At 45.6% G+C, this 27,335-nt stretch overlaps 1 protein-coding gene across 1 annotated transcript; it reads right to left on the bottom strand.

The window, feature by feature from the left end:
• LOC137306393 (splicing factor 1-like) lies at positions 1-27,335 on the bottom strand. Its single transcript, XM_067975558.1, is given in 13 exon segments — positions 1-1,900; positions 2,635-2,689; positions 2,691-2,830; positions 4,426-4,654; positions 5,125-5,302; positions 5,646-5,753; positions 7,211-7,326; positions 8,297-8,480; positions 9,239-9,328; positions 10,373-10,525; positions 18,324-18,399; positions 22,899-23,030; positions 27,018-27,335. Coding segments are annotated over 13 exon segments (1,881 nt in total). The 5' UTR covers positions 27,109-27,335; the 3' UTR covers positions 1-1,571.

Below are 27,335 nucleotides of genomic sequence, written 5' to 3'. Positions count from 1 at the left end.
TAAGAAAACATAGGAGTTTATTTTGTGAATCTTCCCCTTTTAATGTTTCACATCGAGAGAGAGAGGAAACAAACTGGAAATGCCCCAGGCTTCCAACCTTGGGCCGAAATAAAAAGTTTACACACCATTCCTGCAAGAACATTACACGCGGAGTGAAACGACAAAAGTAGTTGGTTAAAGGGACAGTACCCCCTTCTGGTGCGTACGGTGTTTAGAAGATCAGAAAAGTAGTAAAGCCCACAGCAGCTCGGGGAACAAACGCTGTACTACGAGACTTGGCAGTGACCAACAGCCTTCTCCACCTTCCGTAAGCAGGGGCATGCTTGCAAGTCCTGCTATTTAAGGGGGAAAAGACACGAGCCTCCTCCCCCTCCTCTCAGCCCTCTTGCTTGCAGCATTAAGCTCCACCCGAACATCAGGCGAGCAGGTGGGAGGGGACCCCGGGGGGGGGGGGGGGGGGGGGGAAGGAAAAGTAACCACGGTTCAAAAAAAACAGGGGGGTGGGGGCTGTGCAACGCTTTCTGCAACTGTCAAAACGGTTTACGTCATTTCATAGAAAAAAAAAAGTTAAAACAAGCCAACTGATTGCAGAATGAGTTACCAACATGGCAGCCATTTTGGAAACACCAGGCAGCCATTTTGGAAACACAACTTTTTATTTGTGAAGTGATTATTCAATCACGTAGAAGATTATAAGAGATACTGTCACCTTTAATAACTACACAGGTGCTGGTTTTCTCCCCCATCCCTCCTATACCCCCACCCCACACACACACAAAAAAAAAAACAGCATCGGCTGGTGCTTCAACTATATACAGATGGTATTAGACCAACCAGAGCCAATCCTCTTCTACAGACATCAAGCCTCTTCTCAGTTGGAACTCGGCTTACACAGAACGAACTCCTCTTAGGAGGGAGCCAAGAAGCACAGGATCACAAGGGCTGGGTGACAAGTCCAGCTCTCCAAGGTCCAGCATTACTCACACACACACACACACACGTGTGTGAAAGAGGCAGGGGTATGCACCAAAGGACAATGATTCCCTCCAACCCTTCGCTTCCTTCCATGCACAAAACACCCATAATTAGTTTGCTCTGCACTGCCACAAACAAATGCGTTTCAAACCAGCTGCACAGCTAAAAATGACTCGCGTTTTTTTTAAATAAAAAAAAAACCCCTTCGAGCGCAGATCAAAGCTTCAGATCCGGATTTAGTGAGAATGGTTATCATTTACAAGAGACCACGTATGGTTTTAATCACCGTTAATACTGCTTTAATGCCCCCCACAACGACCATCGTCTTCATCAAAAGGCTTCAAGCTCCTCTAGGAAACGGGAGGGTTCGATTATGGGATTTCTGTTCCAACGAGAGCTACAGATGCCGTTCCCCGAGCACTTAACAGTTGTGTCTATTTTCATTTTATTTATTTATTTATTCTTTTAAAACTTAAAAAAGCGAGCGTGTCTTGAGCGAGCTCTCCGCCAATCGTGACACTGTGACCGTGGCTCCCTCCAGAGTGAAATTTATCTGTACATGGTTCTAGGGTACGGGTAACTAAAATACGGGTCCTTTAGGTCTGGGGAGGGGGAGGGGGCGGAGCCGGAGGCATTCCAAAGGGCGGCATCCCCGGCACGGCCATCCCCATCATTACAAAGTTGGCCGGGTCCATGGGGGGAGGGGGCGGCGGAGCGTACATCATGCCTGCTGTGCCGGGTGGGGGAGGGGGCGGAGGGGGCGGGGCTCCGGGAGGGAGGGGAGGCTGGACCCCAGGGGGAGGGGGAACCATAGAAGGGGCGGCAGGCATCGGCGGGGCTGCGCTGGAGGCCGCCGTGGGCTGGGCCGGAGCCGGAGCCTGCTGCCATGGAGGGATGGTCGCCGTAGTAGTCGTCGTGTTGGTATCTGCAAAGAAAAGAAGCACAGAGGCAGTCACTTGGAAAGTGAGCACATCGCACAAACTGAGCATTCAGCTCCAGAATAAAGCAAGTTACTGAGGCAGTTTGACCCCTCGGAACAGGCGTTGCCAGCAGCTGGAGATACACTGCTCAGCAAAGCTGTCCCCGCCCCCCCCCCCCCCCACCATGGCTCGGATAGTTTATCCAGTGTGGCACTCGACCGTACAGGAACAGGGAGGAGGCCAAATCAATTCTTGGTCAGTGCTGAGTTAACTGATCTCAAACACAGCCACAATCGAGGTGCCAGTGGCCCTGAGACAGGCCCACACGGAGAGGAGGGTGGGGGGTGGGAGAAGAGTTAGGGAGGGGAGGGAGGGGGACCAGCCCACATAGAGAGAGGCGGTGGGGGTGAACAGGCCCAGAGAGAGAGGGGGAGGGAGGAAGAGGAGAACAGGCCCACAGAGGGGGAGGGGGGAAAAACAGGCTGAGAGAGAGACAGGGGAGAACAGGTCCACAGAGAGAGGAGGGGGGAGAGAACAGGCAGAGAGAGAGAGACCGGCCCACATTGAGGGGGGGGGGGGGGGGGGGGGGGAAAGAGAGGAACAGGCCGAGATATATAGAGAGAAAGAATAGACTGAAAAGCACTAATATTTCTCTTTTACAGGTCACTGCCCATTAACAAGCAGTTACTGAAGGCTTTTCAAAAAAACAAACGAAGTTTAGAAATGCATCCTTACTCACTCTGTTGCCAGGGTAAGGGTGCGCTGGAGGCCATGCTGCTGCTGGGAGGTGGGGGGTGGTGGTTGCTGCTGCTGCTGCTGCTGCTGCGGTTGCTGCTGTTGCCAGGGTGGGATGGGACCGGTGGGTGGGGGCGGAGGCTGGCTGGCTGGCGGCGGGGGTGGAGGAGGCATCATCCCCATCGGATGGGGCATCATGTCTGTCACAGAAACACAAACGTTTTTTTTTTGAAGTGGACGCAGAAGCTTCACTTTACAGCAGAAACCTTTTTAACAGAGGCGATGAGGGGCAACAGTACTCATGTCGACCGGGAACGTTTTAGAACGGGAGTCGCTTGTACAAGAATATCACATCATGCTTTAAAAAAAAAACTGCCCGCTAGCTGCAGCTTTCCGTGCGGGAATCAAGGGAGTGCGACACCAGCCTGTGCTCTCAGCATTTTGTCCCACTCACCGACCTGCGTTCTGCAAGGTGAGGCGTAGAAAAGAGAACTCAATGGTTGAAATGGATCCCAATTACCAGTTTGCGGTACGAGCAGGGCAGTGTAATGGAGGGGAGATGGGGGTCGACATTACTCACTGTCCCCTCACTGGGTTCAAATGAAATGCTAAAATTCGCAGTCGGTGCAGTTCTCACACAAACTCTGAACGTTCTCGGACCAGATTCCTCTCCGCACCGTGTTAAGCAACACGATTAAGCAGCAATAATCTTTGCCCTCAAGACCCGTTAAATCAGCTCTGACTATGGTCAGTCCTCCCCTGAACATTCTCCTCTTGTTCCTCCTAAGCTCCAAATCCCTCGTCTGACACACACACTCTCCCCTCCTCCCTCAACTGAAATCAAGCCTCCTCGCGTTGGACTTCCCTCCTTCCTACAGCCTTCAGGCCGTTAAAACTCAAGTGTCACCTAACGGCCACCTTGCAGAATCTTCTCTTCTCTCCCACTGCTTCCAACGTTGGAGGGTGTCCTGCACTCTGACCCTTGGCCCTTCACCCGGGTTTCTTAACTAAAAAGCCATGCTTCACAGGGTGATCCATGACCACAGGGGATAAAAGCTAGAGCTGCCTCGGCTCAATATTAAGCACGGGTAAAATAAACAATTGCTACCACACCGATCCAAAAACCTGCTCCACAGACACAAGAGGAGGGGGAGCGAGTTCCTGTCCATGTGCGTTTTGTATTCTACGTTATCTTCTGTATTTGCTGACCCACTTGCCTGTCCTTTGGGCAGCAGGGCATAGCCTTTCTGTCAGGGGTCCCTGGCACTGCGCTCCTACCCGAGGACCCCAAGTAATACCTTCTCTGCTACCAATCTTGGACACCCCTCCCCCTGGGGATCAAACCCTAGCAGCTGCCGGCCCACCTTTCCAACAAAGCCCAGGAAAGTTAAGATGGCGCACGCCCAGTAGGAACAGGCCACTCAGCCCCTCGAGCTTGCTATACCATTCAATTAGATTGTGGCTGATCTGTATCTTAACTCCATCTACCTGCCATGATTCCGTAATCTTTAATTCCCTTACCCAACAAAAATCTATCATCTCAGTTTTGTAATTTTCAATTAACCCCCAGCCTCAACAACTTCCTGACATCACCCCTGAACGGCCTGGCTCTAATTTTAAGGTTCTGCCCCCTTGTTCTGGACTCCCCCCCACCAGAGGAAAGAGTTTCTCTCTATCGACCTGATCGAATCCTTTAATCATCGTAAACATCTCGATTAGATCATCCCCTTAATCTTCTAGACTCGAGGGGAATACAAGCCCCCTAGTCGAGGCAAACTGGGCTCCTCTCACTTACTCATAGGCGGGTGCACAGGTGGATGGCCCTGGTTTATTGGAGGCGGCGGCGGCTGCATCCAAGGTGGCGGAGGCCCATTGGGATTGGGCGGGATCGGGTGTCCGCTCATATTGGGCATCGGTGGAGGGAAGCTTGGGGGCGGCCCTCCGGGTCCACTGGGCCCACCGTGCATCCCGTGGTAGGGTCTGTTGTTATCCGAGGGGCCAGAGTTCATCCACGGTGGTCTGTTCTGTAAGAAGGAAGAATGGAGTCAAGAGTTGTAACTTTGCCCTGACACCACCCCCCACACAAAGTAAGTTGCTGTTCACATTTAGCCAGTCGGTCCAACACCACCCCTCAGGAACAGTGCACGCAAAAGTCTCTTGGGTTTCTAGATTCAAAAACAAACCCAAGAAGCAGATGTCTGAGCTGCATGATTAGCAGAGTTTTTAAAGCTGATGCTGCCCTACCCTCTGGAATTGCTTCCCCAATCCTTGCGACCTCATCCTGCCATTAAAAGCCACCTTTTACACATTTCCCCCATGGCTTTTGATGATTTAACTCTTTCACTACTGCTCAGCACCCATTTCTCCTCTGGGGATGGAGGGGCAGAGGGAGGGGGGTGTACCCAGATGACTAACGACACCTTGCAACCGTGTATCAGCAAGTCGCGTGTTCAGGAGGAGGGAAAAATGGGGGAAGAAATCGCCCCGTACTCACTGGAAGTTGCTGCTGGTTGGTGCCCGGCCCAGAGTTGCGCGGGACGCCCTGCGCCGAGGACGTTGGATGCCCCGAAGATGACGACGTTGGGACCGGTGCCTCTCCCAGCTCGGCCATCAGCGACAGGTACTCCTTGTCCATCCGTGCCTTGTCCTGAGCTGACTGTGGGTCTCCAGGCCTGTTGAATGAGCCCCCGCTGCCGCAGGCAGACACAAGATGAATGGTAACGCTCCGCAGTTCAGTCAAGCCTCAAGAAACCTCAACACATACACCACTAACAAAAATCACACACTAATCCCTCGCTCGAGTGTAAGACCGGTCAGTACCAAAGAACCCCCGGTGATGGTTCACTATTGATTTACACATCTCTATAAAATCACCCAGCTTTGCTCCCATCGTCTAAACCCTTGATAGGAAACTTTGGTCCACTGGAATCTCCACCATCTATAACCCACAACGTGAAGCAATCAGTGGGGCAGGTCGCCCCTGCATTCTGTGGTTTCAAAGCAGCAATTACTGACCTAGAAAATTTGCAGTCTGAAGCAATGTGGCCAGCCCCGCCACACTTTGTACACAGCGTTGTGTTGGTGATGCTCCTGGGCTCTGTGCTCTGCCAAGGCCTCAGTATCCTGCAGAAAGGGCAGAAAGATATAAGTCACAAAGCTTTCATCTTTAAGGAGCTTCAACCGTTTCAAACACAAACTTGAGGCAAGGAGGAAGTGCACTGGGGAATCCCTGTGAAGAAAGCAGCACAAACTGATCCTAATTGTTGAGGGTGGCACAATGGGTTCGAGCACATTTTCCAGTAGTGAGAAGACACACACAGTTCCCTTGCTCTGTAAGGGTCCTGGGTGAAATGAGCTTGGGCAGTTTTAAGCCAGTTCCTAATAAGCACGCAGCACAACAATGCCCCTATTTCACATCGTTCACCTGACGAAGGAGGAAGCCTCCGAAAGCTTGTGAATTTAAAATAAAATTGCTGGACTATAACTTGGTGTTGTAAAATTGTTTACAATTGTCAACCCCAGTCCATCACCGGCATCTCCACATCACAGCTAATTTGCAATCACTTGAACCGGCCACAGGATGCCTGATGTGGGAAATGGAAAAATGTCGCCGGGGGTCCTTTTAAGGTTAGTTTGAGACACGTTGTTGGGGCAGACTTTTGACTCTGCACCTAGCCTGCAGCATCAGCTCAGTTGGTAGCTCCCTCTCCCCGAGTCAGAAGGTTGTGGGTTCGAGCCCAACTCCAGAGACTCGAGCCCTATAATCCTGGCCGAAACTCCACAGTGCCAGTACTGAGGGAGTGCCGTCTTTTGGACGAGACGTTAAACCGAAGCCCCGTCTGCCCTCTCAGGTGGGCTAAAAGATCCTACACCCACTATTGGAAGAGCACTTGGGTTCTCAGCGTCCTGGCCAATACGCATCCCTCAACCAGTACCACTAAAATTATCTGCTCATTTATCTCATTGCTGTTTTTGGGATCTTGCTGTGCGCAAATTAGTTGCTGTGTTTCCTAAATTACAACAGTGACTACACTTCAAAAGTACTTAATATGCTGTAAAGTGCTTTGGGACATCCTGAAAGCACAAAGCCACTGCATAAATGCAAGGCTTTCTTTTCTTGTGCTGTACCTGACATAGAAGTGTTCGATGTCAACACTGGGTGCTTGAAATGAGAAGATTCTATTCTTTGTCACTTTGAGCTTAAATATGTACAGAAATCCCCACGCTTTGGTGCAACTGTTGCACATACTTTTTGAAAATGAATCCTGGCCTAATTATATCACTGAGCATATAGTTGGGGATTGTCACCTAGAGGATCACAGACGGTGTGCTCCAATCCTCCCCTTTACATCCATCTGCCCCTCCCTCAACAGCGAGTGTCGTGAGGTTGGTGGGGGCTGCTGCTGTATAGGCCTCTACAGATTCCTCCAGGTGACTAGAGCTCTATACAGTACAGTACAGCGGGCAGCTTTCAGTGAGACAGCAGTGAACACCAAGGGCCATTGTTAAACTACACCTTGTGCCCTAGCCTTGGACGTACCACACCAGCCACAAGTCTCCTGAATTACAGGCTGTAGTACCTGTTGTCATCCTCTCGGAGAGTGCCATTGAGCCGAGCCAGCTCTCTCAGCTGCATCTTTCGAAGGTCGTTCTGATCCTCGGGTGTTTCAATCCCCTGCTTCAGGATTCCTCGGATCTGCCGAGAACAAGAAGTACCGTTAGCCAGACATTCTCACCGTCACGCATTACAGAAAAACAAAGGCCATGTAACGGTGGTAAGGCGGAGTCAATATTTTGAGACAACAGAAATGTTCTCCTGGAACGACGGATTGAGCGATGTGATAAACAGGGACATAGTTCGGGCCTGCTGGGCTAGGGAATGGAAGGGTTCTTTCTCATATTGATGTCCAGTGACTCATTGGATGGGGCCACTAAGGTCAGAACACTGCTTGGCTGTGGTGCTAACATGAATCGCCCGTCAACATTCACTTTCCAAACTGTTGCACATCAACAAGCTGCCTGGGCCCTAAGCTCTGGAATTCCCTCCCTAAACCTCTCCGCCTCTCTCTCCTCCTTTACGACACTCCTTAAAACCTACCTCTTTGACCAAGCTTTTGGTCACCTGTCCTAATATCTCCTTATGTGGCTCAGTGTTAAATTACATTCCTGTGAAGCGCCTTGGGACGTTATACTATGTTAAAGGTGCTACATAAATGCAGGTTGCTGTTAGCCTGATCTTGCTCTGAACACAGCCTTTGAGTTGGAATTTAAGATCCACTCATGTCACATGCCCAGAGGGATCTTTGAATGAACCGCCACTAGAACAGAGCCAGCACTGCCCTATTCCAATTGAGTACAAACTAGCAGCTCCCTAGTGGCCCTGTGGGTAAATGCAGGAAGATCCCAGTTTGAGTCCCAGCTTGGGTGATCTGAGACGTTACAATCGGGGGCACTACCAATTACTATCCAGTGACCCACTCTGGAAATGGAATGTGTCGAACAGGATGAGGTTCTTTGTGATGCATCAAATGGCCGATCGGCACTCTCATGTCTCATACGAGACATCGCCTCTTAGGCGAGGGATTAGAGCTGCCAGCATCCACGGAACTGGACTGCAGCAGCACCTTCAGGTAAAAGAGAGGTTTATTTCAGCAGAGGATCTCTACCTGTTCCACTGCCTTTTTCACATTCTCCATAGTGTTCGCAGTGACCAACGCATGCAGTGGCTCATCTTCCCCCGGAAGCATCTGTCCATCCTTCCGCCCCACCTTTCCTTCCTTCACCGAGCCTTTCCCTCGGATCATGATTTTGGCGTTGCACTCTTTCTCAATGTTCTTCAGTGTGTTGCCCCTGAAAGGGGAGAGAGAGAGAGAGAGAGGCCGCTCACAAACCACCAGAAACACTCAAAAGTAAAAGCACGACAGGTTATATATCCTGATTTAACCCGCTCATTGACCAGACCACATCTGGAGAATGTGTGTTAGAAGCTCTAGGAGGGGAAAACCAACTGCTCAGTGGAAAATTCATGATTGCACTACATTAGGTGCCAGCGTATTAGGACTCTCACCCGAGTCAGAAGGCTGTGGGGTTTGATTCATCAGGTCTTAAGCCCGTAATCTGGCTGACACACCAGTGCAGTACTGAGTGAGTGCTGCATTGTCGGAGATGCCATTGTTGGATGAGACATTAAACCGAGGCCCTGCCTGCCTCCATCAGATGGACGTAAAAGATCCCGCGGCCACTATTAGAAGAGGAGCAGGGAGTTCTCCCCGGTGTCCTGGCCATTATTACGCTTCAACTAACACCACCAGAACAAGTGAACTGATCATTTACCTCATTTGCTGCATGTAGGACTTTGTCACCTTGGCCTACATAACAGTGACTATATTTCAAAAGTAATTAATTGGTTGTGAAGCACTTTGCAACATCCCGAGGACATGAAAGTTCTTTCTTTTCTCTTCTGTAAAATCGTGCACATTTAATGTCCGAACAAGCAGCACCCACAATACTAGAATCAGCCCTTTCCCCCTAAAGTATGGAAAGATCAGATGGGCCCTTTCACCGCACAAATGGTTTAAGAGTAAGAAAAGGCCAGAGGGTCTCTTTACCTGGGTCCTATCAGTAGTCCGACAAAGTTTATCTCTGGATACTCATCCTGCGGGATCATCACTTTGTCACTCACTCGCGTGGCTGGTGGCCTGTGGAAAATAAATGAACGCTAATGACCAGTGTGAGAGAAAACAAGAGACACCAAAGACGAGCAAAACTGGCGCCTGTCCTCTTCCCCGACCTCCACTCCCCCCAACGAGGGGCTGGAACCAGTTAAGCTAACAGCCAGCCAATAAAAGCACACGATCAGCTCTGGGTTACTTCTGGGGAAAGGAGCCGCACCGATTTCCACTTGATCAGTCTCTGGGCACCTCAACAAGCATCAGAAAACTGCAATGTGGTGCAGTGCACGAGCCCATGTACCCATCATGCAGTGGCAAGGCACAACAGAGCCAACGATTAAATCTATACCCGTTTCAGGTCTGTTAGGTAAGGGTCTCTGCCCTTGTTTTCAAACATGGACTGTGTCAGCAGTTTGGTGCACCAGTCTTGCTCTCTCGGACGGCACTGTAAATAAGGCTCCGTTGGCACACGGCAAATTGCTTTCCCACCAGACCTACTTTCATGGTTTTCTAGTTTCCCCTCAGAAACTTGCCCTGGATTGCAAGCGATGGCTCATTTTCTACCACACTTTCCTGCTCGTTCTCATGTTCAGCTCCACGTGGGGCCCTTAAGATTTTAACGTCTTTTCTGATGACCCTGGTGCTGTTATCGTACAGGAAGAATTTTTGACGCCATAAAAAACGCTTTCTACTCTTTTTTTTTTTTTGGTGCCCTTTTTCTTCTCAACACTGAGGTGAAGGGTCCCGACCCCCAACTTGCCAACTAGAATCTTGTACTTGGTCCACTTGTCCCCTTTCTCCCTACAATCTGTATAATAATGCCTTTCCTTTTCCAATATCCCTGTTGATCTATTTCATTTACTCACCGTCCTACACTCTCTCCTCCTGGCATCACCTAACTGTTTACCAGGGGCTCAAACCTGTGGAACCCTTTGTTTCCCTCTGTCTCCCTCCCCATCCTACAATCTTCAGGCTTTTAAAACTTGGTGTCAACTTCCCAATTTACCCAATCTGCTTCCTTGTCAATCATGGCGGCTGAATTTCCCAACCATATTTTTAAAAAAAACTTACTTGTAATCTGCTGGAGGTTTGAAATCAGGATTGAGGGCAATCATCTCCTGAATGAGATTGTGTCTCTCCTCCTCCAGCTTCTTCCGAGTTCTGAACTCGCGGGTGTTCAGCCTCTTGCCCTCGCTGTTGTAGATTGGCTCAGGGGAGGGAGACCTGTGCAGGGATCACAAACAGTCACAACCACCTCACTCGCTACATGCTCACCTTAGCAATTCTATTGAAACAAAAAATAAAAACACCTCTCCTACACTTTCCTAATTCTCCAGGCACATTTTTTCCAAAATGGGTTATCATAGTTTTTAGCAATTGGTATAGGCACTGAGTCGAGGAAATTGTTGTTAACCTGAGCTGAGTGTTGTGTTTCTAAACAGTTAATCTGGTTAACACCACTGGCTGTACTTAGTAGAACACAATTAACATTCATAGTGCTCACACCCTTATAGGCACAGTATGACTTGAGAGGCAGTAGCTATGTTAAGCTCGAGTAGTTTTGAATTGCACTGAGGCTGTGAACAGGGAGCTAATGAGTCAGATTTAGGAAAAATCAAGTAACATTTTACATTGTAAAACAAACTCGAGATCAGCTGAGCAGACCGGGATACCCCTCTTGTTGACCGAACAGACTGTACTCAACCCAAAAATCCTATCGGGTACCCTCTTCAGTTCATTCAAATTCACACAGAACATGCAAGAGCTAAGATTGTCCACACCCACCCTGCACAGCTGTGACAGCAACACAGTGCAGAGCTGTGCATTGAGAAATACAACACAGCACTGTGGGCTAGTGACGCTTTGCTTAGAGATACTCCAAACGCCTGTTTGTGGTCTACAGACTAAAAGGACCGAGAGGCGCAAAGTTTGATAACCCTATGTTAATAGTCACCTCACTTCAGTGGTCAATTGTCTAGCAAGATTATTTTAGTTCCGTTCTTCTTTTGGTTAGATTAAATGGGAGTTTCATGCTTTTCATCGAAGTGGGTGAAGCAACCCTAGGAATGCAGCAGTAGCATAACTTTCCTGCCCTATCGAAAGCACCCATCAACTCAATAGGAATATACACATCGGAGGGTGGGGCTGTCCGTTGGGCCAGCTGAAATTCCAGCTAGCTAATCCCAGGACACTCTGTTCTATTTATTACACTACTTTGTCCTATTTGAATTTTCTGGGCCTGGAGGTTGGAACGGGCTGTTTTTTTTTAAACACACTGTTGCCTCATCGAACACCAGAATCTATTAGTATCAACTTGTGATGAATACAGATGATTGGAACACCTTTATATGTAACTCCCGGAGCTCTGCAGCACGCACCTATGCGGACCAGACGAAAACTTGGGACATCCTGCTGGCGGCCATTTATTCTCTCTTCTCCTTCCCAAGTGTAACCTTGGATTCAAGGCCCATCATTCTAACCAATAGAAAATATCCCTCCCTAGTGATGGAAAATCTAACATTTGCAGTTCCACTGGGAAGCACTCAGCTGAACTCCAGACGATCCCAGGTTTTAAATGCATCAACTCTCAGCCAGCAGTCTCACAACTCAAGTTTTGTGCTCTCAAACTTTTTTGAAACTTGGGCTGATGCCATACAGTAGGAGATTCTCAGTGGCACTCAGTACACTGCACTCTCTCAGATAGTTTTATATCTGGAAGAGCAAGTCCAAGGCATCCGAGGCCTGCTCTCTCTGAAGATAAAGGGGTTCCAGCAGGGTTTTGGTCCCCCCGTTGGAAGCCCAATTAGCTGCAGTCATTTCCCACATGACTTTTCTAGGGATCACTAAAAAAGTGATGTCTCAGGTGCTGCAGGAGGTGTGGAATTTACCACTCTGTTAGATGTTCTGCCAAGGGCTGGAATACTTTACATCTGCTGCTGGCACCGTATCAATGCAAACGTGCCCCCACCCCATTTTGCTTCATCGAGTGGTTTTTTGATCTTTGAACACAGACCCAGTCAACAAGAGGTGGTCGTTTTTTGCAGGGAAAGGGGATCTTAGAACCTGTTTAACAATACTGCTCAACAATAAGAAGTGTGCGCGGTGTCTTATTCTGTTGCGACCTCGTAGGAGGCAAGACAAAGGTTAGATGCTTCGATTTCGCTTTTAGCCAGCAGCTTAGAATTCTACTAGCAAGAACATTAACCTGCACAGAACTTAGATAAATCATATACTAATGAAAAAAAAAAGTTTTCTAGTGGCTGGAACATGCAGACGACTTAAAGTTAAAAAGGAGTTATTCAAGACACTTAATGTCCTTTTCCAGTTTCTTCAGATGTCGACTGAAGGAATGCAACCTGTTCTCCTGTACCTACTGAACTAGTTTTTCTACCTCAAAGTTATCTCTGTGCTAAACAGACATGTTAAGCCTTGCTAGCAGTCCCAGACTGCTTTTCTCCCCTCTTTTTTTTTTGTACGAGCAAATGAAAAAAAAATGGTCAGGAAAAGCACAGCTTCTTTCCAAACCATGCATTACAGGCTTGTATCCCACGCAGCGCACCTGTAAACCCTGCTATTAGTTTACACTAAATACAAATTTTAAAAAGCTTTTAAAGGAGTCAACAAAGGGGGATTTTGGTTAAAAGGATATAGGGGGTTTATATGTCAATATATGTAGGATTAAACATTTCATTCTTATAAACACAGGCCTCGTCATCACTAGGGTTGCACTGAGTGGTCTCCAATTTACAAATTTGTACACAAAACACTCATTATACGCAGCATCCAACTGAAAGGCTGAGTGATTAAAATAAGTTTCTATTTTACACCTTAAAATCTATTTGCTCCAAGTTACACTAATATATTCAAGCACCAGCATATGGACTGGGAATCCAATCACACTGAAAATAAAACCTTTGCCGTGTGTGCAAGCGAATCATGGCTAGCTATGTACGACATCGTTGCAACCCTAAGAATTCGAGGCATCTTTCTCAATACCTTACTAGTTAACAATTCATCACTTTGGTCGGGCACCATGTACTGAAGCTCTTGGGCAAACACCGTCTCAAGCTAAACCTGTGCAGCTTCAGCTAATGGAATCCAAGTTTTTAAAAAAAAAATATTAAGAGACTGCCCAATTACTAAAATGGTATATTGCAGAATGGAAATTATCAGTCTGCCCTGTACTAGAAACAGCCAACAGAAAACAACTGGTCCTGCAGCCAATTCAGGCCTCTGTTCCTTCCTACAAATACTCGGGTTTAATCAGAACATTCTGGGTTTTCTACATTAGTTTTCACGTCAGATCAAATCACAGACTTCACTTTAGTGCCCCATTGTTTTTAAAGCCTACATTTAAATAGTAACCCCAAGTAAACCAGAATACTATCTACAGCAAAAGTTACTTAATCACCAAATACAGATAATCGATTATGAAGTGTTTAAATTGCTTGTGAAATACATTTTGATGAGATTAATTGAACACGTCACTAAGCCTTTATTTCCTCCCTCTGCTACTGAAGGCGCCGACTCTCATTGGGGTACAGCTCTATGGGCACCGGTAGTCTGACCATACCTCACCCAAATGGTCACTGTTCATGGGTGAGCCCAGACAGCTGGGTATTGGCAGAATATTTTATGAAGGGCATCACGGCCAACCCAATCCCACAACGGTCACTGGATAATGATCAGGAGCACGAACCCTAGCTGGTTCCATAACCCCCCCACCTCCACCACCCCCAAAACCCAGGGTGCTGAGGCTAAGTGCGACGTCCCAACTGTTGCCCCTGCTGAGATCAGCTACTTCAGCACAGAAGAGGTCCCATTCTCGGGGTATGGGTCAATGCTAAGTGTATTTACCCACTAACCTACGAGTGGAGCAGAAAGAGATTAAACACGTTCGTTGAAACCTACAGAAGTTTCGATTTGTAACGAGAGTCACTTTATTTTGAACGATTAGCTTTAGATTGCTACCTATTCTCCTCCACACAGAATTTGCATGCAGCATCACAGTACATGGCTGGGGTTGCCGATTTAAATGTGCAGCAGCGAAGTAGCTAGTACTGATGCCCAGTCACCAGCTCAAACTGCAATGGGCACAGACACCAGCATGGCTGAACCAAAGATGTTCATTTCTCCTACCAATAAGAAGTAGAAAACCAAAACCGAGAACAGCACTTTTGCACCTAGGAGTACACTTCCCATCGTTTCAGCTCAAATCTCAGGGGTGACACTGAGGAAAATAAAGTATCCAGAGAGATTGTTTGGACTAATTCTGGGGGGGGGGGGGGGGGGGGGGGAAAAGAGAGAGAGAGAGTTGGGCTAGCTACAGACAGCAGCTCTTACATCACAATAGTTAATTGCGACAATGTACATTTAAACTCTGTCATGGGAAACGTCTTCCTAAATGGAGAGCTTACAATTGGTGTTAGCTTCTATCACTGGATTAATATTTTTGTTGAAGCCACCATCAGCTGTGTGTAGATGCAACCTGCAAACACAAAGACTCCATACTAGAATAGAGAGATAGTGAGGTGATTAATGTGCCAGGTGATACTGCAGGGTATTGTGCAATTTAGCATCAGTAGACAGCTCATCCCACAAACCAGTTTTTTTTAAAAAATGCTGCTTAGTTTAGCAGCCAGGCCTGAAAATTTCCAGCAGAGGTCTTCTGCAGCAATTAACTTGTGAATATCTGCAATATCACACTAGGAAAACACCTGGACCAGATAGTCCCTACAGAAATCTAGGAATTTCTGGACAGTATGTGAATTTCTTTATCCTCCCACAAAGACAAAGGCCCCCTTTTAATAAATTCACAATATTTTCCAGGGCTGAGGTCATATGAAAAAAGTAATAGAAATTTAGTATTTGTAGATGCCTTTAAGGGGAAGCTAGATGAGTACATGAGTGAGAAAGGAATAGAAGGATATGCCGATAGGGCGAGATGAAGTAGGGAGGGAGGAAGCTCGTGTGGAGCATAAAATGGTTGGGCCGAATGGCCTGTTCCTGTGCTGTACATTTGATGATGATATAATATCTGCCTATGGAGATAAAGATTTTTTTTTCTGGGTTTGACTGGAAGATGCTGTGACACCCAAGTTGTCATTTCAAATGTGAACCTGGACAAAGCTGCAGGCTTGTTGACCATAAAAGCATCACAATTGAGCCCGCTGTCGTTCTCATCGCATGTCCACACATGCACTGGAGCAGGAACCCTAGCTAATCTCCCCCCACCCTCCTTAGTCCAAGGGCAGCAAAGCCAATTTGTAGCAGCCCAGCTGAGTTAAGCTAACAACCGAGACCTATAAGTAAAAACCCGGGACGTTGTGGTCTGTATGGCTGAGTGCTATCGCAGCGAGCGCATTTACTCAGTGGGAGTTTAAAATTACATTTCTGTATCATTAAAGGTACCGAACAAATAGCCCATTGTGCCTGGGCCAAGCGACGAGTGTGTTATCGGTTGGGCGGTAATGTGGGATACAGTTTGTGTACTTCTCTTGGTTCAACAATCCAGTTCTTAGCTTGGCTCTCTACTTCCAATTTAGTACCTGAACAGGTGGACTGACAGGACCAGTGGATTTCCTGTTCAATTAGAACATTATTGACCTTGACTATCAGCATGCATGCAAGAAAGGGAGATCAGAACAAGAAAGCCAGTTTTTTTCCTCATTATTAAAAAAAAAACTTTTGTTACTCATTAAAACTTATTTACAGTTTAACAACTACCTGAGGACAGCTGTGGTCACTTCCTAACATCACTGACAAAAGGGCAGCAAAACAAAAAGTATTAAAAAAAAAATTTCAGCAAGTTAAAAAGTCAACCAAAACCAGCACCATAAACTGATCAAACTAAAAGTAATTATGGGATTCAAATCGTGACATTTGTTAAAATGGAAAATAAACAGTTAAATAAGCAATGGAGCACAAAAAAAAATCTGGATTACACAGAGCATTTAAAAGGTTCCAAGGCGTACAGATCCCTGTCAACCATGCACTGATGTAGGAACTGGTGTACAGCATGTGCAAATAGATGCCTTACAGCTACTAAACTCATTTAAAATCTAGAAGTCAGGAGAAAATAGTAATGTTAAGAGGGTGACCTGAAATTTAGTTAAACTAACAGAACCTCCTGTGTGAGCAAGGATGATCAGTCAGATTTAGGGGAAAGCACGGAGATAGGAGATAGACATTTGTAGCATCTATCACACAAATGCTTAAAATTACTGCTCCCTGAGGAAGTGAGCAGGAATTCCATGCCTGCATTAGTGGTATAATAAACCTACAGCTCTCCTAATCAGCGTGGGGGAATCTCAGGTTACTTGTGCTGGCTGGTAACTTCTAATGCCAACAGTTAAGCAACATAATAACTGTAGAATTTGCAACCATTATCGATTTTGTTTAAATTGCAACTTAGCTTATAAAGAGATCCCCTTATGATGGAATTAAAGGGCAGCTCACATTATACTGCTGCTGAACAAAACTGAAGTTACAGATCTATTAGGACGATCGCCCATAAGCCAACGCTAAAACCTTTTCCCCTCTTGCAAATAGGAAATGGTTAACTTTAGCCTCCCCAGGAGTTTGCCCCACTAACAATGGGTTTGGGGGGGGGTCCTCCTCAAGGTTGCACCGTCTAGTGGAAATGGTTGATGGACTAGTCTTTTCTTGCTTGCTCATATTTGCAAACCGGCATAACCCAGTGGAAACAGCAGATGCAAAAGGAGAGTTTCTGAACAAAGCTTTACCAATTCATCGTTCATTAAAAACTCCAAGTTAACGCTAAGCACCAAGAGGTCTAAAAGTGCTTCATGAAAGTGCATGAGGTTTGAGTGAATGGTCTGACCTGATACTGATGTCTACTAGCATTTAGTACACAAGAACGTTCCATTGCAGAGACGCTCGGAACCGATCCAGTAACAGGAAAGGGGCAAGAGGTCTAATAGTTTGTCTCCAGACAGCTTGCCATTTCATATCTGCTCGCAACCAGGAGGAAGTAGGGCTGTCTGGGTGCAAAAAAAAAAACTAGCACTCGTGTATTTGACACGCTGTCCAGCCAGACAATTCTGAACGGACCAGACTTAATCCACTGGGATAAATCAGAGCGACAGGTATCCCTGGGGCCTACATTCCAGAAGATCGCAAACTCAACCATCCCAAGCCAAATGTGGATTTGATTACTTTCCTTCCTTCCAGCTTAAATAGCATTTTGAGGCAAGGCCAAGTCAGGTACTGTGTCAACATTTCCCTTTTTTAAAAAAAAGAATATTAGTAACTGACTCCTGTTACTTTCTGAAGACAAAAGAGGGGCTGCAAAAGAAAAATACGTGACGGGGCTGAAGTGGAAAGGGGAACTCGGGTACCAAGGAAGTCGAAATCTGGGACAAGACACGGCCGGGGCAGGAAAAGGCTTCAGCGGGAAGGGGGAGGAGGTGAAGGTGGCGAGCAGGTTGACCCTCACTGACCCTGCAGTGAGAACGGGCTCGGCATAGGCACACAAATTATTACACAACTGGCAGAGCAAGGACAACGGCACTTTCATTATAAAAGCACGGCCATGCCATCTTTTCTGCAAAGCCACTGACCCGTTGTTGCGTCCTCAATCACAGCAGCCAATCCCTTACATGCCATATCGGCCAAATAACACTTTTGCCAAGAGAGCTGGCAAGCAGCCGTCTCCACCCTGTGGCTACCAGATTTTGACCTACTGGTTACCACCATTAATTCACTGCCATGTATCTCAACTACCCCACCTCAAAAGGAAGAAATAAAACATGAACTTTAAGACCACAGCTGTCCCCTATCCAGCTCATTTTTATAAAAAACTCAACTTTTAACCTCAAGAGAAAAAAAATATGTAAAGGTGACCATTTCCATTCCTGTACTGAAAATAGCGTCAGGTAAAGGATACCATAATTGTGAGATTAACCATTCCAATAAAACCACATCACACGTTTCTTATGCGATGACACCAAGTATTGAAAAGGAAAATTGTTACTGTCAGCTGGTTTAAAACTTTCCCAACCTGTCCTCAGGGTTTGGGGGGATACCAAGGTCTCCGGTACGCAGTTTGCGAGTCAGGTCTTCAATCTGTAGTTGCACTGGAAGAAACCAGGTTAGGAAAAAAAGGACGGAAAAGAAAAGTTACATAAATTCTCAAATCGTTATCAAAACACAGCACGGAGCTTGGAGACACAGTGCAATGAACGTTTCAACGGCATGAACATTTGTCAAAAAATAAAAACAAGAAATGAGGCATTTCAGTAATGAAATTTAAACACAGACTTTTGCCCAAGTTGCAACACAATCCTAACACAGGGTACTGTTAAAACACGAGCTCTGTAACAGTGTCAAAAAAACATTACAGCTACTAAAGTCCATATTAGGGTTGCCACAATATGAAAACAATTTATTTTTAAAAGTATAAAGTTTAATTTAAGTCAGTACTTTCAGTGCTCCTTCAGGGCTGGAAGAATTACTTTATTTTTGTTAAGATTGGTAAAAATAAACAAGTCCTCTGGCCTTTTCCTCACTCCAATCAAGATTAAGGAAACCAAACTTAAGGGCCATCAATATGGACAATTTATTCCCCCCCAGATGCACTGTCCCAAAATGGCTCAGTAATAAATATCTGGATGTCTCAATTGGAGACATTTCCAGATTGGGGATACAAGAACTTTGACAATGCAATGTTTATAATCAAACCCAAGCTCAACACTCAATGCACCCAAAAAAATTGGGATAAGCTAGTACTTGGCAATCGAATGCACTGCTGGCTGACCAGATCCCGGAATGTAGCAATCCAGTCGGGAGTCAGAGGCCACCTGATACTTCCAGCCCTGAACCTGATCAGATCTGGTCATTAAACTCTTTTGGGTTCATCTATAATTCCAATTTGAAGGCTAGGTACAGATGGAAACTGCCAATTTAACGTTGAGGAACAATCAATTTAACAGCCAGTGTTTAAACCTGGTAGTCATGCACAGTGCTTTTGTTGGAACATACAAAAAAACTTCGGAAAAGATATACAGGGATAGAAATTTGTTTTTCTTGGGGAGGAAAAGAGTACGACAAACCCAATTAATCAAGTCTCTTTAAAAATCAAGGAACATTGCAATTTGCACAGGTTCTCAGTTTAAAAACTTTAACCCAGGTAAAACAGTGAATACCTTCTCTCTATCCCTGTATAATATAACTTAATGTAAAGTCATCAAAACAGAGCCCAATTCATCTCGACTGCAGCTGGATGGTGCTCAACTGCTGCATAGCACAAAACTGATTCATTTCTTTCACTCTCAATTTTCAGTGTACAAGTTATTGTGGGGTGGAGTGGGCAGGACAGTGAAATCTCTTCCTGTACGGCAAGCAATATAATTATTGGGTTACTCATGAATCTTCTCTGTACAGTACAGGTATACAGACGGACATCATGGCACTGTGCTATATGGATACACCATACCCATAAAAGCCAGTCACAGTTCACAAACATGAACCAATCACAGTTACTAGTGAAATAACATCAATAGTGCACTGTCCTTACTAATTATTATTGGAATACGGCTCCCTCCAGAATCACACCCAAGTGACTTCACGTACAGGTCTAGACAGTGTGTCAGCAGGCGATTCGATCGCAGTGGGTAAGGAGGGAAGAGTACTTGAGCCTGATCCCATTCTCATCAGATACCTCCTCTCCAGCAGAGATCACTGATATCATGCAGGATTGTGAACCATGGCTGATTTTCCCACAGCGCTTTTCATGCTGCCGGTTGTCAAGCAGCAATTGAAATGAAGTATAAATTTTCACTACCCAGGCAGATGGTAATCTATCAACAGTCTGATAATAAAACAGGGATACTGCAATACCAGGACACCCCAAGCCCATTACAAAAGTAAAACATTACTTATTTATATTTCAGGATTAAAAGATTAATATTAACCATCTTAGTCTAAGAAGGTTAATAAACAAATACCAAATGCTAATAGTTTTGTGTCATCTTATTTTGTACAAGTTTCTCTTTCAGCTCGAGTTATTTTCGAAACAGAATCAGCAGACAAAGCAGTGGCCACCATCCAGCCCAGTTGAGCATCAATCTCTGTAGACTAGCAAAGATTATATTAAGGACTCACTGCACAACTTTCCACTATCACACGCTCAGCCATCTTACAAAGCTGCAGTATGACCGGAATAAACCTTTTGTCTGATGCAGATCTCTTGGCTTAAGAGTACAATGATATTTGGAGTGAATTAAAAGATCCATTATTGATCAGAATTTACAATCTGGCTGTTCATAAGCAGGTATTGGGAAGACAAACGGAGAGATCTGTTAAACCTTGCCTCTCAGGTGGATGCAAACCAACAACCGTCACAGGCAGCTTGATCTGCCCAACTCAGCATTTGCACTCTTCACGTAAGCTATACTGGGGGTAGTCACACAACCAACGTCAGGCTCTAATGAACACCCCATTCTTTCTTCAAAAAGAATCGGGCCTAAGCGTGACAACTGGAAATTCCACAGATCCAAAAAATAGGGATTTACCCAAACTCAAATGAATTTGGAACTAGGCTAGGCCAGAGAAAATAGTCTCCACTGACAGGCCGCATGGATTTATTTACATTGGGAAAAGTCCAGATTTAAAAAAAACAAGAGGGAATCCCCATTTTCTGGTATAATTAAGGAGTGTGCACATAATAAAATATCACAGGTTTCCCAAACTTACTTATGTTGCCGTAGGTCACCTCACTGGTACACAGACAACAAAAAGTCTGACCGTATCAATACAAAATGGGGGCTGGCAATGTAAAACAAGTGCCACATGTCAGTCAGCGAGGGCAGGCTGGGAAACAGCACAATGCAAAGTCAAGCAACAAACACAAAGATTTAGACAGAAACAGACCAACACAGCATTTTTTACTGGCTGAACTTTCAATCCCTGGTAACTTTTTACAGTTTTAGACTATTAAACAAAGCTTTGTAAGATGGCTGACTCAGGGTTTTATTAGGAGGCAGGAGTTGGGTATCCTGTTTAAGCCCTCCTGGACCTTCATGATATGCCAATTAACACCCAATTCAGTTAAGGGATGAATATGATACAGGTGATTAGGAATTGTATCCATTCAACAATGATGTGCAATGAAAAATAATGAAATCAAGTCAACGCAGTACCACAGCAAAACACTAACAGGAGCAATTAATGCTATCTAAACCTTTTGAAGCTTGAGCAGAGATTGCTAGTCACTGCCAACTGTTAACCCTTGCTGTTTAACATTACACTTCCATTTTTAAGAGAAACTTAATTAATACATATCAAATAGTTAGGCAAAGAGCTTCATATTTAAGCTACCGTTTGTTGGAGCCTCACCATATCAAGGATTCACCTGTGCATTTGGAAGTGAAAGATATCATGCAAGCAGGTACAAGTCCACACGAAACAGTAACCAGATGCACGGCTGGACAAACAAACCTTAAGTTTTTATATGAACTCTATTTAAAGCTCGAAAAATTGAAAGGGGAGGGAAAGGTGGTGGGGGGGGGGGGGGAATTGCTTTAAGAAAATTACAAAGAACATTCACGGGAAATTAGCGAAACTGTTTAGAAACACCAATTGTAGTTAAATGACAGTCTGAACTGGAGATATGATTGGCCAAATACCCAGTGATTACAGCAATGGAATTCTAGGCAAACAGGAGTCAAAGGTTGTGGATTAACACGACTGCTGCTGTACAGTATCTGTACTTCATGCGCCAATTCAGGGTTTGATTTTATCTCTCCAGCTCCTGCAGCACTTTTGACATGATAGTAGTGGACTAATCAATAAATCTCTAGATGGGTTGTCCAGAGGCTGCCCTCGTTAGCCTGGTCATTTATGAAAACAGCAATTTAAATAAAACCCTGATGACGGTCACACTCATCTTCACTATGGAAAACCTTGCTCTCGTGCAGTGCTGTCACTGGGCTCAATGATACAGATACACTACAGGACAAAAGGACCAACTCAAGTCAATGCCCCTTTTTGTTTTGATGTTCTTAATTCATCCCTCAAACTGCTCCCATCAGTGACAGGTACACACCAGCACTTCATCCTAGTCTTAAACAGCTTGAAAATGCTCTCTCCAAAGTTTGGACAGACATCATCTAGAATTGTGCTGTTGGGTATTTCTCCTCCCCTCCTCTCCCATTGCCACAATTCAATTGGATATATAGTGTGAAAATTTCACACACCCACCATTAAAGTTTGCTGAGATCCCAGTGACAACACTTTAGCTGGATTAAATAGAACGCTGCATAGAATCTAGATTCATTTACAAGGTTACATTAAAAATATCCTGTTCAACATCTGTGAAAGCAGAAGCCATGAGCATAAAAATGAGAAGGCAACTGTTTGATAAAAGCTCACCAAGTTAGAACTAATTATTGTGGCATCCCCAATATATTCAATAAATTAACAATGAGATTATAGCAAATACACATCGCGACTCTAAAAAGTTTCACACACGAACATTTGCAACACATGCCTCTCTAATACAATGATACTTTTTTTTGTTAAGGCGTGGATTATTTATTAGACTGCAAATTGGTAGCAAAATAGTATGAATCCGTACCGATATAAGCACGCTCCTGCTCCCGGGTCAGACCCGGTGGAATCACAGTCGGCATTCCGGGGATCACCGTCTTCTGATCAGACGTCTCGCTGCTCCACCGACTTCTCTTCCTCCTCTTCTGCCCGAAGTCATCTTAAAAATCAAAGAGAAAGGAGCGTCAGAACACCGATAAAGTACTTCCAAGATCCAAGAGCAAGGGGCTAATTCATAGAACGTGAAATTGACTCCCAAATCTCAAGATTATACTATTTCCAACTCCCAATTCACCATCCTTGCAATAATAATCTGTAAAATGTTTTAGTACATTAATTTAACCTTTTAAACTATTAGTAGCTATGGTGTAACAGAACCAACTTACGTGCATGGCAATTCTGTAAATGCATTTCACAATATCCAGCCAACTGGAAGTGCAACATACATTAAGTTCCTTACACAGCCATAAGGGAGGCACTCACACCTTCACAGTGCAAACAAGCTCAATGTATGGCAAGACTAACAGCTACAATCTAACTGTAGTGTTGCATGCTTCTCAGTTCAAGTGGGTATAATGTGGAAATTCCATAAGCCTATTAGTAGAACTTATTAAATTTAGTGACAATATCAACAATGTAAGCCAAACCACAGCCTGAATAATGACAAATGTGACAGCGACTGTACTGCCTCCAGGAGGTCAGAAACAGAGTTACCTCATTGTGGGATTCTCCATATCGAGAGACACACATGCCCTTCATTATTAATACACCTTTGCCTCAAGAGGCAGCTCTGTAACGTTAATGGGAAACCACCACTACTTCACCCTAGCGCCAACACATCTGAGTTACTAAAGGTAGCAGGCATGGAAAACTGGAATATGCAAACTACAAAGATTTCTCAGCCGGTACCTCAACTCGACAGCACACAAGGGAGTCTGCAGACTCTGTTCGGAACTTCAAACATGTGGTTGTAAAATGATATAAAATCCAAACACTTAATGGCCAGCAGCTCCAGATTTATGAAGTTCACCTTGGCATCCTGGCTATTATGGAAAAATTATCTAAAACTACCTTAAAAAATGTGGTCACCACGACAGATAGATAATCCTTAAAAGCCTGTAGCTTCCTGCTGGTTTTCCTGACCCGAGTACCCTGGTGTCCCCCCCCCCCCCCCCCCCGCCTCAACGGCAATTTACAAGCAGCTGCCAATCTACAGAAAATCCCCATATCAATTAACTTTGAACTGACTGCCAGGAGTATCTGCGTAGTGGCCTTAAAGGGACAGGCCATGTCAACCACAGCTCCACCTTATCACCATACCCCTACGCCATATCCTAGACCACTTGGCACGTTATAGGTGATTAACTAGAAGAGATATACAAGAGTGATTTTTAAGTTTTAATCTCAGAGCTGAGGTAATGGTTGTAAACCAAGAGATTACTGCATGGTAATCATTGGTTAGCCATTAATTCAATTCCCCCTTTTCTTCTCATTCTCCTTCCCCCGAATCTTGCTGCAGTATCAGCCCACAAACAGGGCTGCCCTCAGATCAATCAGCCAAACTTCATGTGTGAGTCTGCAGACAATTTGATCCTGATGGGCTTCACAGTCGAGCCAACCATGTCCTCACACTTCCACTTTCCACTAGAAGTCACTGGATAATGATCAGGAGCATGTGTTTGGAAAACCCCACATGGCTATTGTGCAATTTCTTGTGCCTCATTTCAGAGTATCACAGTCACTGGGCAGGCATCATCTCCAATAACCACTGCGTAAGGAAGTAGAAAAACTAACTTCAAAATCCAAATGTCTCACCCACCCCCACAAAAAGAGAAGTGCCCAAGTTACTCAACTCACTGCTGCATCTGCTACACCAAGAGACTGGATGGAGTGTAAGTGGGGCTAACTGGATTCAGGAATACTTTTCCACCATCACCCCACCAGGATTTCTGTAAAGTGTGGGAAATGTTTGCACCCACAGCAAAGCAAACAATTAGAATTTGTCCTTCCAAATGTTTTTGAGCCCAATTCAGTTGTTTTCAAACTAGGGTCCGGAATGCCATAAATAGTAAAGCTAAGGGGGATTGCAAGAGATGAACTTACATCAGAACCGGGAGGTGCTAGAGATGAACAGCTTTTAAGCAAGTACAGAGCCAGGAAAAATCAAAAGGGAGGTCTGAGGTATGGTGGAACTCAGGAGCGATTCAATGACAAAAGGGAATATGGTGCAAGGCAAAAGGAGGTAATAGCAGGATAGCAGAGGGGAAAGCATGGAAAATCTGGCAAAGCGGAAGGGTTGCTGTGGCCCGGGAATGTGGCGGAGAAAGGCAGGTAGACTCCAGAGGTGCGGACCACCCTGCTGGCTGTGACCGATAGGGGACCCCCACCTCGACTACCTGTGGCTCCCGTGCAGAGGCCCTCCATCGCAGAGAGAAAATGGGAGCGGTGGTTCTGGCCTTAACACTAACTTGAACAGCTTTAGCCCATAACTTGCTTGGAATGGTTTCCAAACCTTCCCACCCCACCTCCTCTGATATTCTACTGTAACCATTTACAGACAGACATTAAGGCCCTGAGCAATGAACACAAGTGAAGCAGATCATAAACAGGGCCACTGGTTTATCATGACTAAGTTTTCTTTTTATTATTCTACAGGATTCAGGGATTTCTTTCTTGTGTTTGAGGGGAGTTGCATTGTCTGATCCCACAACCAATATTTCCATGAAAACCATAAAATAGCAGCCCTGGTCATAAAATGAGCAAGTTTATTCTGATACCGATTGCAAAACTAAAACTTAAGGCATTAAAAGTCTTCACTCGGGCAGCATCTGTAAACTGAAAACACAGGTCGATGCTTTGGGTTAGTGACGCAGAATCCGGACGTAAAACGATGATCAGGCTCTTCTCTATGGGACATCATCTGGCTTTATTTTTAAAATTCATTCTGGGGACATGGGTGTCGCTAGATAGGCCCGGCATTTATTGCCCACCCCTAGTTGCCCCTTGAGAAGGTGGTGGTGGGCCGCCTTCTTGAACCGCTGCAGTCCCATGTGGCGAAGGCCTCACACAATGCTGTTAAGTCGGGAGTTCCAGGATTTTGACCGAACGATGAAATATGCCTGGTTCATATTTCCAGAATTTAGTTTTCAAAAAATTAAACAGCTACATGACACAGTTGGAGTACGGTGCACAGTTCTGGTCTCCATATTCTAAAAAGGATATAGAGGTATTGGAGAAGGAGCAAACAAAATCACAGGGATGACACCAGAACTGAGAGGTTATAATTATCAGGAAAGGCTGAGGCTCTTTTCTCTAGACAAAGAGAAGGCTGAGGGGTGACCTGATAGAGGTCTTTAAGATTATCAAAGGTTTCGATAGGGTAAACGTGGAGAAGATGTTTCCACTTGTGGGGGAGACCAGAACAAGGGGCCATAAATATAAGATAGTCACTAATAAAACCAATAGGGAACTCAGGAGAAACTTCTTTCCCCAGAGAGTGGTGAGAATGTGGAACTCGCTCCCACATGGAGTAGTTGAGGTGAATAGTGTAGATGGATTTATGGGGGAGCTCGATAAACACATGAGGGAGAAAGGGATAGAAGGAGATGGGGATAGGGTGAGATGAAGAGGGGAGGGAGGGAGCTCGTGTGGAGCATAAACACCAACACAGACCAGTTGGGCCGAATGGCCTGTTTCTGTGCTGTAAATTCAATATCATTCTATGTATGTAACGGCCTTCCTGAAAACATCCAGATGGAAACACCCGCAGCACCGCCTCTGGCAGGAGGCTGCAAATACAGCGTGACAGTTTACATAGGAAGTTTCCATTATGAATCCAGACCTTGGAATTTGTAGAAATACATAAAAATAATGGAAATAAAAGTAAACAGAGACGCAATGCCTGACTTCAAAATGGCGACCCAGTCACATCTGTGCACCCTGGTCACACTCCACCTGAAGACTACATTTAATCTTGACCCTTTGATGTATGGTGAGATTCAATTAGAGAGGAGGAGGAGGGGGGGAGAATATCCGTGTCTGTGTGCGGGGAGGTGAGAAGAAAAACACCACTTCCAGAGTGAGGCCTAGCCACACTGCTCGATCCACGGCCTTGCCTGACTGCTCCCCACCGCCGGCGCTCACTCACCGTCAGGCGGCGGCTCGCTCTCCGCGGTCCGTTTGGCCCCGATAGCCGGGTGCAGTTTACCCATCGGGGTGGCGTTCGCTCCTGTCGCCATTTCCACACCCCCCCCCCCGCCCCAAAATCTTCCCTTTTCCCAGGACGGGGGTGAAGTGAGGTGAGGGGGGGGGGGGGAAGGAAATTAAATTTAATTTGAAATAAAATCGATTTTAATCGCTGTCGGACCCGCTCAAAGTAGAACAAACGCGAGGTCTGATCGATTAGTCGCCTCCAAATGGCGGCGAGGCCTAATTGAAAATCGGCATCGCCGTCACATCATGGCGG

Source organism: Heptranchias perlo, chromosome 43, assembly GCF_035084215.1.
Source record: "Heptranchias perlo isolate sHepPer1 chromosome 43, sHepPer1.hap1, whole genome shotgun sequence".
NCBI classification, from domain to species: Eukaryota; Metazoa; Chordata; class Chondrichthyes; order Hexanchiformes; family Hexanchidae; genus Heptranchias; species Heptranchias perlo.
Note: the sequence above shows the minus strand (reverse complement) of the source record. Positions and strands in the feature narration are given on the sequence as shown.